Source organism: Vicugna pacos, chromosome 10 (genome assembly GCF_048564905.1).
Source record: "Vicugna pacos chromosome 10, VicPac4, whole genome shotgun sequence".
Taxonomy (NCBI): domain Eukaryota; kingdom Metazoa; phylum Chordata; class Mammalia; order Artiodactyla; family Camelidae; genus Vicugna; species Vicugna pacos.
Genome location: NC_132996.1, coordinates 40,345,145 through 40,357,443, shown reverse-complemented (window position 1 = coordinate 40,357,443; position 12,299 = coordinate 40,345,145). Strand labels below are relative to the sequence as shown.

The window sequence follows — 12,299 nt, the reverse complement described above, 5'->3', positions numbered from 1 at the left end:
AAAAACCAGTGATAAAGAGAGCAGCCCAAGGAAAAAGATGTATTATGTTCAAAAAAACAAAGATAAGAATGAACTCAGACTTCTTATCATTAAGTACCAGCCGGAAGACAAAAGCACAACAGTTTTAAAGAGCTGTAAGAAAAAACTGTAAACCTGGAAATACCAGCAAAAATATTCTTCAAAAATTAGGGTGAAATATACACTTCTTCAGACAAACAAAAGCTGAGAAAATTGCCAACAGACTTATGCTACAAGCAATGATAAAGGAAGTTCTTTAGGCTAAAGATAAATAATACCAGATGGAAATATGAATCAATACAAAGGAACAGAGTGCCAGAACTACATGGGAAAGTATCTGTAATTACATGGGTAAACATAACAGACTTTTTCTCATTTTTTAAATGTCTTGGTAATAATAGAGAAACAGAAGTATAGTGCTGTAAGAGATGTTATAATAATATTTGCAGATAGACAGTGATAAAGTATATAATGTTAACCGAAGAGCAACCTCTAACTAAACTGAACAAAGTGGTATAAGTAATCAGCCAACAGCAGAGATAAACTACTTAAAAGACACTCAGTATTTTTTAAAAAGATAGGAAAAGTAGGGGAAAATGAACAAAGAACAGGGAAGAAAAAGAAAAACATACAAGATAATATATTTATACCTAACCATATTGACAATCACATTAAATACAAGTGGTCTAAAGGAAAACAAATGAAAGACAGAGATTGTTAGACTGGCTTTTTAAAAAATGAAACAGAAAACCCCACGCCATCTATAAGAAACCCACTTTAAATATAAAAACATACATAGGTTAAAAGTAAAAAGATATGCCATGCAAAAACACTAAGCATAAGGAAATGTAGTGGCTCTATTAATATAAAACAAAGTAGACATCAACACAAGAAATAGTACCAGAGATGAGGACAGACATTTCGTAATATAAAAGAAGCCAATTCATCAAGACATAACAATCTTAAATGCGTATGCACCGAAAAGGAACTTTAAAATTCATGAAGCAAAAACTGATAGAACTGAAAAGAAAAATAGTAAGATTCACAATTATAGCTGGATATTTCAAGACTTCCTTCAGTAACTGATTGAACAAGTAAACAGAAAACCATACAGCATAGAGAAAAGAAGAGAAATCAGAAAAGGATAGAAAAGATTTAACACTAACCACCAATTTGATCCAATTGATGTTTTCATAAAACACCATTCAACAATACAATATGTATTTGTTTCAAGTGTATATGAAATACTCACCAATACAGATAATATACTGGGCCATAAAACAAGTCTCAACACGCTTAAATGGGCTGAATTCATACAGAGCACGTTCTCTGACCACAATGGAATTAAATTAAAAATCAATTAACCAAAGGCTATGTGGAAAATTCTCAAATATTTGGAAACTAAACAACACATTTCTAAATAACCTATAGGTCATAGAAGAAAACAAAGAAAAATCAGAAAATATTTTTAACTGAAAGAAAATGAAAACTTATCAAAATGTGTAGGATGCAGTCTAAGCATTGTTGAATTAATTTTTAGCTTTAAATGACTACAATAGAAAAAAAGAAAAATCTAAAATAAGTGATCTAAGTTTTTGCCTTAAGAATCTAGAGAAAAAAAATTAAATCCAAAGCAGACAGAATGAAGGATACAGGAGAAATCCATGAAATATTAAAAAAAATGCAGAAAAATCACTGAGAGCAAAAGCTGGTTGTTTGGAAAGAGTAAAGTCAGTAAAAATTGATAAATTTCTAGTCAGACTGATCAAGAAAAAAGATGTCAATGACAAACAGCAGGTTTTAAAAAGGCAACATCTTTACAAGATTCTGCAAACACTTAAAGGGTAATAAAGGACTTCTGTGAACATCTTTATGCCAATAAATTCAACAACCTACGTGAAATGCATAAAATACCTTGAAAGACAGTTATCAAAATGGACTTAAAAAGAAATGGAGTAGCACTCTATTAAAGAAATTGAGTTCATAATTTTAAAACTTTCCATTAAAACAAAACAAAACAACTCCAGATCCACACAACTTTTAACTGACAAACTCTATTAAAATACTCAAGGAAGAAATAATACCAGCTCGTTCAGAAGACAGAGGGGCTGCTTCCCGGCTCATTTTAGGAGGCAGCATTATCCTGATACTAAAACTAACAGACGTAACTCTAAAAACTGAAACAAAGCAAGGATGCCCACTATCACCACTTCCAATCAACACTGTACTGAAGCCCTACATAGAATAATAAAGAAAAATGCATATAGACTAGAAAAGAGGCAAATCCACCTTCATTTGCAGACAACATGATCACATACACAGAAAATCCTAAGGAATCTTTCAAAAATTTACAACAGCATCAAAAATATAAAATGCTTAACATTTTATACTATATTCGGTATTTTTAGCTGCATTCAAGGGGGAGGCTCACATCAAATATCTAGCAAATCATTCTGAGAGATCAAAACTGGCTTATTATTTTATAATCCCATCTTGTTCTTTACCATAAAGTTGTTACCCAGCTTTCATCCACCTTATTCATCAGACCTGTCTCTGAATAACTTATCATTGTTTAAAAAAAATTCTCAAAGGAAAAATACATATTAAGAATAGAAAATTGAAGATATTTGAAATAATGTATCTACACCAATTCTCCAGGAATTCCAAAAAAGATTTAAGAAATGATAGTTTCATAGAAATAAGTCTACAACCCCTCAGTGGGTTACACTGAAGGGGCAAATACTAATTTTTTTCTAAGTTACCTTACAATTAAATTGACTTTGTGGTAATCTGTGAATTTCAACACATGTATAGACTCATGTAACCACTACCACGATCAAGATACAGAACAGTTTCAACTCCTCCGAAAACTTCCTTGGGATATTCCTTTTCAGTCATGCCCTCCCCTTATCTCAACTCCTGGTAACTGCTGATAATGCTCTCCATCACTACTTTTTTCTTTCCGAGAAAGCTACATAACGGAATTAGACAAAATATAATCTTCCACAACTAGCTTCTTTCACTCAGCATAATGCTTCTGAGACTCATCCAAGTTGCTGCATGTTATTAATAGTTAACTCTTCCTCGCTATATAGTATTCCGTAATATGAATGTATCACAGTTTATCCATTCAAACAACCCATGTGGGGTTTTTTTCCAGCTTTTGGCAATTGTAAACGGAGCTGCTATAAACATTCACTTTGTGTGAACATATGTTTCCGCTTCTCTAAGAGTGAGACTGTTTGGCCATCTGGTAAGTAGATGTTAAATTTATAAGAAATTGCCAAACTATCTTCCAAAGTGGCTGTACCACTTTGCATTACCACTAGTAACATATGACAGTTCCAATTGCTCTGTATCCTCTCTGGCACTTGATATGGTCAGTGTAATAGATGTGTTGTAGTATCTCATCATGGTCTCAATTTGCATATCCCTAATGGCTATCGGGGCTGAGTATTTTTTCAACTGCTTGTCATCTGTAGATCTTCTTTGGTGAATTGGCTTTATACCCACTTTTTAATTGGGTTGTTTTCTTACTGTTAAGTTTTGAGTTCCTTATGTCATATATGCTAGACATAAATCCTTTGTCAGATACGTTGTTTGTAAATAATTTCTCCCAGTCTGTAGCTTATCTTCCCACTTCTGAAGTCTCTTCCATAGAGCAAAATTTTTTTAATTTTGATGAAGTATAATGTATCAATTTTTTTTCTTTTATGGACCATGCTTTGGGTGTCACTCCTAAGAACAGCTGTCACGGGATCACAACTCCTCTGTTCAGAGAGGACGTTCTCCTCCCTCAGAGTTTCAGGCGCTTGTGCTGCCAGAAGACCCCTTTCCTGCTCCACTAACCTAAACTAGAGGGCTTCTCCAGAAGTGCTCTCTGTCTGCAGGGCTCAAGTCCAGGGAGGGGAAAGGAGGGGGGAGTCCCAAATGGAAAAAAAAAGGTAAATTAGCTCCTGGTTCAGTGGTTTTTTTCAGTTCTGGTCCTCTCCCCCACTCTACCTGCTGCAACTTACATTTGAGAATCTTTATATAGACACTACCTGTATTCCACCCAGTGCATTCAGTGGGATCGACAGGGTGGAGTGTGCTTTACTCCAGTTTACTCATAGCCAGAACCACAAATGCTTTTTTTTTGAATAGGTTAGTTCTGATTAATTTGATAAATTCAACCTCACTACATGACATTCTTATTTTACACACACACACACTCACAAACAGCTAAAAATATACATATAGGTAGTCAGATTAAAATATAAGAATATTACTTTAGGATTCTTTCCACCATATCACAGTAACTACAATTACATCCAACTGGAAGGCAGGGGTCAAGGAAAGAGGTGAACCATACTAACAATTTCTAGAGTGTCAATAAATAGCAGATGTTGCTAAAATTGAGCAATCAGTCTACTTTTTATATAAACTTATTTTTCTAAATTATAAAATGATTCATATCCATTTTAAAGCTCTAGCAATACAAAAATGAATGAAGAGTTGATAATCAGGATTCTTTCCCTTCCAATCTTGCACCAGCAGAGATACTATTAACAGTTTGGTGTGTCCTTCCTCATTAAGTGCATCCACTTTCAACATATATAACATTATACTGTATACATAGGTGTTTATCATTTTCTTCTTATATTTATTTAACAAAACAATGGGGTCCAATTATATAATTATTCACCAACTCCTTTGTCTCACCTAACAATACACCATGTACAGCCCCGCAGGTCAGTAATAAGTAACAGTTGAATGTTATTCCATTGTATAGATCTAGCATAATTTATTCAACCATTTCCCTGCTGTTAGACATGTAGGATGATTTCAGCATTCATTTCTATTAATAGCCCTATAATTAGCATCCTGTACATTCTAGAGGATTGATTCCCCAACGCAGGACTGCTAAGTAAAAAAAAAATGTATTTTAAACATAAACAGATATTGACCAGATACCTTCCCTAATTCACACTCCCAACAGCAAGTATTTAAGTGTTCGTTTTCCCTACAAACCTCCCCATAACTGAATACTATCAACTTTTGACAATCTTGCCAATCTGATGGCTAAAAAATGGCACCTTGTTTTTCATTTCCATCCCTAGTTGCTAATGATCCGAGTTTGTTTGTTTGTTGTTCATTGGCTCTTGTGCTTCCTCTTTTGTGGAGTGCCTTTTCAGTCTACCATTTTTCTAGTGGATTGTGTATCTTTTTCCATTTGTATGTTAGGAAGACTAAGCCTTTGTTTATATATAGATTTTTTTCATTACAAAAAAATGTGCTGAATTGTACAGATAAAAATTGTTGCTTCTCATTACGCCTTAAGGATATCAGCTTCATTTCTCATACAGAAAATTGAGGAGGATTATACATTTTAATGTAAAGAATATCCACAATTAAAAGCATTCATATATTTAGCAATTAATTACTGTGTATTTATGATGTACAAAATATTATGCTAGAAACACAGAAGACATGAGTGTACATCTTCCAGGGGTTTAAGTCTAGTGAGGCAGATAAGTCAGAGACAAAGAGAGTGAAGTGATAATGGAAGCAATACATGATTAAATGGCAAAATAGGTGGCAAAGATGAGAAAACAGAAGGTACTTTCTATTCATGTCATCATTTTTTGCCTAAATCCAGATCAAAGTAAAACCTAAAAATGATTATATAAACTCAAAGCCTGTTTTCAAAGTCAATGGTCTCCGAAGTGAGGCAAGTGCACTCAAGGACATATACAGTGACCTATTAGGTAATAGAAGAACGTATTAAAGCTGCTATGATAATGACTTTTATCTTAAAAAAAGGGGGGGGGACCACAAAAATGTATAAATTTGGCTTCTTTAAGCTTTACTAACTTTTAGCACTGGCAGCCTCACTTGATGTATGTATCAAGCAGGTCACTCCTTATGGTCCATTTACAAGGTAACTTGGGGGCAGGGCAAAAAGTCCACAACCCAGAGGAGATACAGTGGGACCTTCAGAATATTGCAGTATACATCAGGCTAAGGAATTTTCAAGGTATATTATCTAATTTTAATTAAGTTACCCCTCCCAAAATGAGCAAGTGGCTTAAACTGAGTACTATAAAGAAGCCATGAATTGAAATAGTAACAAGAGTATAAGTACAAGCAGACAAGAAGATGGCAGAGCTGACACTTCTAGTCATAGCAGGTGCTCTTCACTGGCCACATGAAGTAAAAACAAAGACAATGTAATGTGACCTAATAGAAAGACAGCCGCCCTCTAAAAAAATTCCCAAGTATCAAAAAGGCTGATTTGAAGCAGACATATTTACTACCTTTAATCCAGAATCTTACCATGAGTATACAGCGAACAATTCACTACCAAATACAATTTAGAAACATACTGTCAAATCTTACAATAACGTGCCCCATGACAACATGAATTTGGAAAATGGCTCCTTGCTTCAGTCCCTAGGTACATAAAACAGAGGGGACCTGAACTTTTTACATCCCAGCCAGTCATGTGACACAGAATCATCCCCATCAATATGTAAGTTAAAGTGATCAAGAGCCAACAAGGGACAACAAACTGCAGTCAGTACCCGGATGATCTGAACTGTGCAGCTGGAGGCCTGAGCTCCCAGCCGGCTCAACAGTGCAGGCATCACTCATCACTCCCTTAACCTCCCAATACATGACTTTAACAAAAGTGAAAATTATAAGTCCTACTTTTCACATTAGGTGGGGCTTTACTCTAAGGGTGCAAGCTCAGAACTGCCTTACTGATAAGGATCCACAATCAAAAAGGCTTAGGGACCACAGCTCTAAGCTATGTCCTTTGCCCTAGATTTCACTCCCCTCCCAAAAGCCTGCTACAAGAGCTACAGGGGAGAAAGGAGACAACCTCCTTTGGGGGGCGGTCACATTAAGATGTCTAAGGAAAACAACCATACATTCCCATCACAAAGATTAAAGCAAAGTCTGTCATAATACTACACTCTTCTTAGAAATTACTCTCTGGTTATCAAAAATATATATATGCTTTTCTAAGTTTTCTCTAGCTGTTTCATTTTTACCATGCTAAAAGGTAAACTCCTTGAGAACAAGGCCAAATCTCAGATTTCAGGTTGGTTGTACGTAATCGCCTACCCTATTTTGGGCTTCAGTTTCTACATTTGTAAAATGAAAGGAGCGGGTCAACACAACTATTAAGGTCTTTCCAACTCCCTGTTGTATGGTTCTGAGAGGAGCTGTTACAGTAGTCTCTTTATTGACACGAACACTGGTAAAGATGTCACTGCATAAACACATATCCTTCATGGCAATGAAAGTAAAACTGCTACCAAACTGCCTACAATGTTAAGATAACAAAATAGACCAAGCAAATTTTCATGACACCAGCAAACTCATAAGAGTTTTCATTAATCATTCATTCAGGGAAATGTAAAAAACACCTACTAAAACAGCTACTGTGTACCAATCAGGGTACTAGGTAATCTGGGACAAAAGATGAATAAGATAAAATTCCTGCCACAATCCATTCATTCATTCATCAGCTATTTACTGAAATGCCTACTATATGTCAGGCACTGTTCTAGATACCTTGATACAGCAGTGAACACAACAGACACGATCAAAAAAAAAAAAGAGGGGGAACAGCTTAAATGTCCATCAACAGATGACTGGATAAAGAAGATATGGTATATTTATACAATGGCATACTATGCAGCCATAAAAACCAACAACATAATGCCATTTGCAGTAACATGGATGTTCCTGGAGAATGTCATTCTAAGTGAAGTAAGCCAGAAAGAGAAAGAAAAACACCATATGAGATCGCTTATATGCAGAATCTTAAAAAAAAAAAACCATAAATACAAAACACAAAACAGACTCATAGACACAACTTGTGGTTGCCAGGGGGATGGGGGGTGGGAAGGGACAGACTGGGATTTCAAAATGTAGAACAGATAAACAAGATTGTACTGTGTAGCACAGGGAAATACATACAGGATCTTGTGGTGGCTCACAGCGAAAGAGAATGTGACAATGAATGTATGTATGTTCATGTATAATTGAAAAATTGTGCTCTACACTGGAATTTGACACAACATTGTAAAATGACTATAACTCAATTTAAAAAATGTTTACAAACAAATAAATAATTAATTAATTTTTTTAAAAAAAGGAGGGGGGTCAAGAATACCAAAATAGACTTGTAGCTAACTGAATATTCTCCTCCACAGGGAGACAAAAAGCAGAACATTGTAAAAATTATATATGAGAGCTACGGATACACCCATGGTGATTTTTACAACAAAGCCCCCAAGTTCTTTGCTACTTCTCCATCAAGAGGAGAAAGTCTATATCCCTTCCTCTCAACTCTGAGTTCTGTGACTGCTTCAGTAATAAAACACTGCAGAAGTGATGCTCTGCCAGTTTGCAGACTCAGCACTTAATAAGTAGCAGCTTCCACTTTCTACCTTTTGAAATGCTCATTCTTGGAACTCAGCCGCCATGCTGTCCAGATGCCCAGGCCACATGCAAGTGTCCCTGCTAAAAAGTCAGCATCAACTGCTGGACATGTCAGTGAGGATACCACCAGATGACACCAGACCCAGCTATCAAGTCATCCCAGATGGTGAGTCTTTCTAGCAGAGGCTCCAGATGTGGCAGAGTAGAAACAAAGCATCCCTGCTTTCCCCTGTCCAAAATCCTGACACACAGTCCATGAGCATGACAATGGCTGGTTTACACCACTATGATTTGGGATGGTTTGTTACACAGCAATAGATGACTGGAACATAGTTAAGATATAAGAGATCATATATTTCTCACATGGAAATATAGAGAATCAAATTATTTTTCTAAGTAGTAAACAAGTACAGTTAAAGTATATTGAGTTAAGTGAAAACCAAGATCTAGAAAACCATACTTAAACACTGATGAGGGTCAAAATCCTGACAGATTATCAAATGAAACAAAGAGAGAAACAAAGGTCTGACAGCCATTAAGATTTCTCATTGCATTAGCAGAAGTACTAGAGTTAAGTACCCATCAGACAATTATTTATATAGTTTGTTAATGGTATTAAATGCTGAGAAGAAATATAAAGCAAGGAAGGAGACTAGGGAATGTTGCTGGTCACAGTGATGATGGGAAGGGAGGGCTTGCCACATTGAGGTGACATCTGTGTCAAGACCTTACAAAGGCTGGGTAAATAAGCCATGCCGGTATATGAGAAAAGAGTGCTGCAGACAGAGCGAATAGTAAGTACAAAGGCCATGGGGCAAGTGGGGCCATGGTTTACTGACCAAACAAGAAAGTAGTAAAAAATGAGCTGAGAGAGGAAACTGGGGACCAGAGAGTATGGGCAGATTCTGGCAAAAACCTATCAGCACTAAAGCTGGAATCAGGAAACCAGATTCAATCAGAGCAGGAATGTTTTTGTCTGTTTTGTTCTCTGATTTATCGTCAGCACCTGTAACAGTGCCTAACATCTGGTAGAGCAAATGAAGTCTTGCTCTGTCACTTAGCAGCTATTTGACTTTTAACAAATGACTCCGATTTTTTCAGCCTCAGTTCTAATCTCTCAAACTGGAGTAATAATCCCTCTCCACCTCACAGCGTTACAGTGAGGATCAAGAAGATGGAAGTATTTTGCAAACTGTAGTGCACTGTAAACAGGTAAGATCTTTATTATTGAAAAAGTTAATAGTAATTATTGTTATCAACAATGATCTCTCTACCTTGCCCCATTAATTTCAACCTCTGAATCATTCTCTCCCTCCATCTGTCAGGGAATTTAGGCAGGGCAATCCTCCCTTCAGCATGAGGGAATGAACTTTAAGCACTTGAAGGCTTCTGTAAATGAATGGCAGTAATTAAGATAGGATAATTACTCCTACCAAATTTTCCTTGAAACTCTCTGAAAGGATAAAAAAAGACAGTTTCCCTTTGAAGATTCTACACCCTTTTATAATATCCAGTCTGCTTGCAAACCTTTTTTATTGTATCAAAATCCAAGAACACCTGACAACTTCTCCACCTGTCTTGTTTCTCACTTAAACTTACATCAGACTGTTGAAAGAACGAAGGGAAAGGGGGAGTGTGAGGAATGCTCTCAAGATTGGAAAGGTGTTTTTTAGAGGCCAACTAATCCAATCATCTCAAATTGCTTGAATTCCACTAGGGACAGAAAATCTACTACCTAACTCACTCCAACTGGAGACAGCTTCAGTTTTCTCATCTGTAAATGGAGATATCGTCCTCTTAAGGATGCTTCAATTCTGGAATCAAATAATGCATATAAAAGCATCTGGCATAGGCTAAGCACTTATTAAATGTTGGCTGAATCTGAATATTCACGTATTTAACAAATATTAAGCGAACTTCTATAATATGCCAGTCAGCACCATAAGCAAAATGGACAAAAATCTTGTTCTATTGGAGCTAACATGTACATCAGATAACTTCCCCTATTGGTCCTTTCTGTTTCCTCGAACTACATCTGGTTTCTATTAAGACCGCCTACGCAGACTAGAGTCCCTTGGGATTTTGCAGATAAAGATAACATGCTCCCCTTTTCAGCCCCCTTTCTCCAGCCTAAACTGCCTCAAATCTTTCGCGTAAGCAAGGATGTGAGAACAAGGGCTGAAACAGGGCTAGGTGGGGCGAAGGCGGGTTCCAGGTGCCACGGCAGAAAAAGAAACCAACAGAACCTCACAGACTCCAGGCCAAGGTCAAGGCGGGGTGGTCCAACTCAGGTGTGTCACCTAACACCTCTTCCAGGAACGGCCACGCTCCCCTCCCAGGCCCCACAGCGGTCCCTGCCGCGCAAGGCGGGTACCGGCCCCAAGGGGGGCCCCGGCCCGCGGGTGGAGCCTAGAGGGCCGGTATGGCACTTATCAGTGTGCCCTCTCCTTTTCTTCCCGGTCGTCTCGGAGAGAATTCCCTGCAGCATTCTCGGTTTCCAGGCTTACCCCGCCCTAGACCCGGCCCCGCCGCCTCCGGAGGCCCCTCTGGGAGCTACCTCACCTCCACGCCCTCCCTCTCCTCACAGTCGCCGCCGCCCCCTGGGCCCCCGGGACAGCCAGCGCCCGGCCGCACTCACCTGCGAGCCCAGTCCTGGCCCCTCCATCTCCCCAGTGGTAGCGGCGACCCGGCAGAGTGGCGGCCGCTGTCCGCCGGCCAGCCCGCCTCACGCCGCCTCTATTCCCACTTCCTGCTCGCGGCCCCGCCTCCGCCGCGGCCCCGGCTTGCGCCCTGCGCCGTCAATCGGCCTCGGGAGAGCCAATCCCTGACCTGTCCTCGGCTGGGGGCAGGACTTTCACGCGGCCGAGGAGGCTAGTGGGGAACCGCGAGTCGGAGGCCCCGCCTCCGGCCCGCCCCCGCCGGACGCTAAGACTGCTCGCCCAAGTAGGCGTCCACCTGTCCTACATGCCTCGTCCTAACGCTCGTACAGGTCCAGAATTAGGCTGTTATTCCAACGTCAACCACCCTCTACTGACAGCAATCCGGACTTGGCTGCTTAATCGCTAAGATGACCTTGTGAAAGTCTCTTACGTTACCTCAATTTCCTCATCTGTGAAATGGGGAAAATAAATGTACCTACTTCACAGAATTGTCAGAAAGATTACATGAGAAAAAGCATGCAAAGCCCCTCAACCAATATTTGACATAAGAAGGAATCAATAAATGTTAACTATTAAAACGTTTGCCACTCTCCACTCCTGTGATCTTGGGCAAGACTTTCACCATCTGGGGCTCTGTTTCCTCACACAAAACAGAAAATAGATGAGTTTCTCCTCTCAGGCTAGAGGAGAATTGGGCAAGAGCTCCCCACCCGCACTCCCCAGGCCTTCTTGTATACTGCACTGAAGGAGCTGGCCTGAGGGACAGCTATGAAGCTAGAAGGCTTGGTTTCTGCTCTTGGGAAAATCTAGTGGGGCAATGGAAACAGAAAACATTGGAGCTTTTTCTAGACCAGCACTTAATACAGTCTTTGTAATTATTCTTTAATGTATCTGTTGACAAACCAAATCTTTGGAAGTTAAATTGGAAAAGAATTGAAAACATTATGACTCCCTTGTTCTATTAAAATAGTTCTAAATCATAAAATATGTGTCTAGAAATCACATAAAGTGCTGGGTTTTCCTATGATAAATACTGTAATACAATGTAATTGTGAATTTTTACTATTATTATTATTGTTCTTTTATAGTGCCCCTGCCTGTTGGGCACACCCAACCCTGAATGCCCCCAAAGACCCATGTCTTTGAGAGTGGGACCTTGTTGTATCCAGCATAACAATGGGACAT

At 38.7% G+C, this 12,299-nt stretch overlaps 1 protein-coding gene across 1 annotated transcript in view; it reads right to left on the bottom strand.

Moving 5' to 3' along the window:
• ZDHHC13 (zDHHC palmitoyltransferase 13) overlaps positions 1 to 11,227 on the bottom strand; it is a 52,714-nt gene extending 41,487 nt beyond the window's left edge. The window contains exon 1 of the mRNA XM_072969656.1: positions 11,093 to 11,227. Within this exon, the coding sequence (XP_072825757.1) occupies positions 11,093 to 11,119 (27 nt within the window). The 5' untranslated portion in view covers positions 11,120 to 11,227. The remainder of the gene's footprint in view (positions 1 to 11,092) is intronic.
• Positions 11,228 to 12,299: the final 1,072 nt, after the last annotated feature.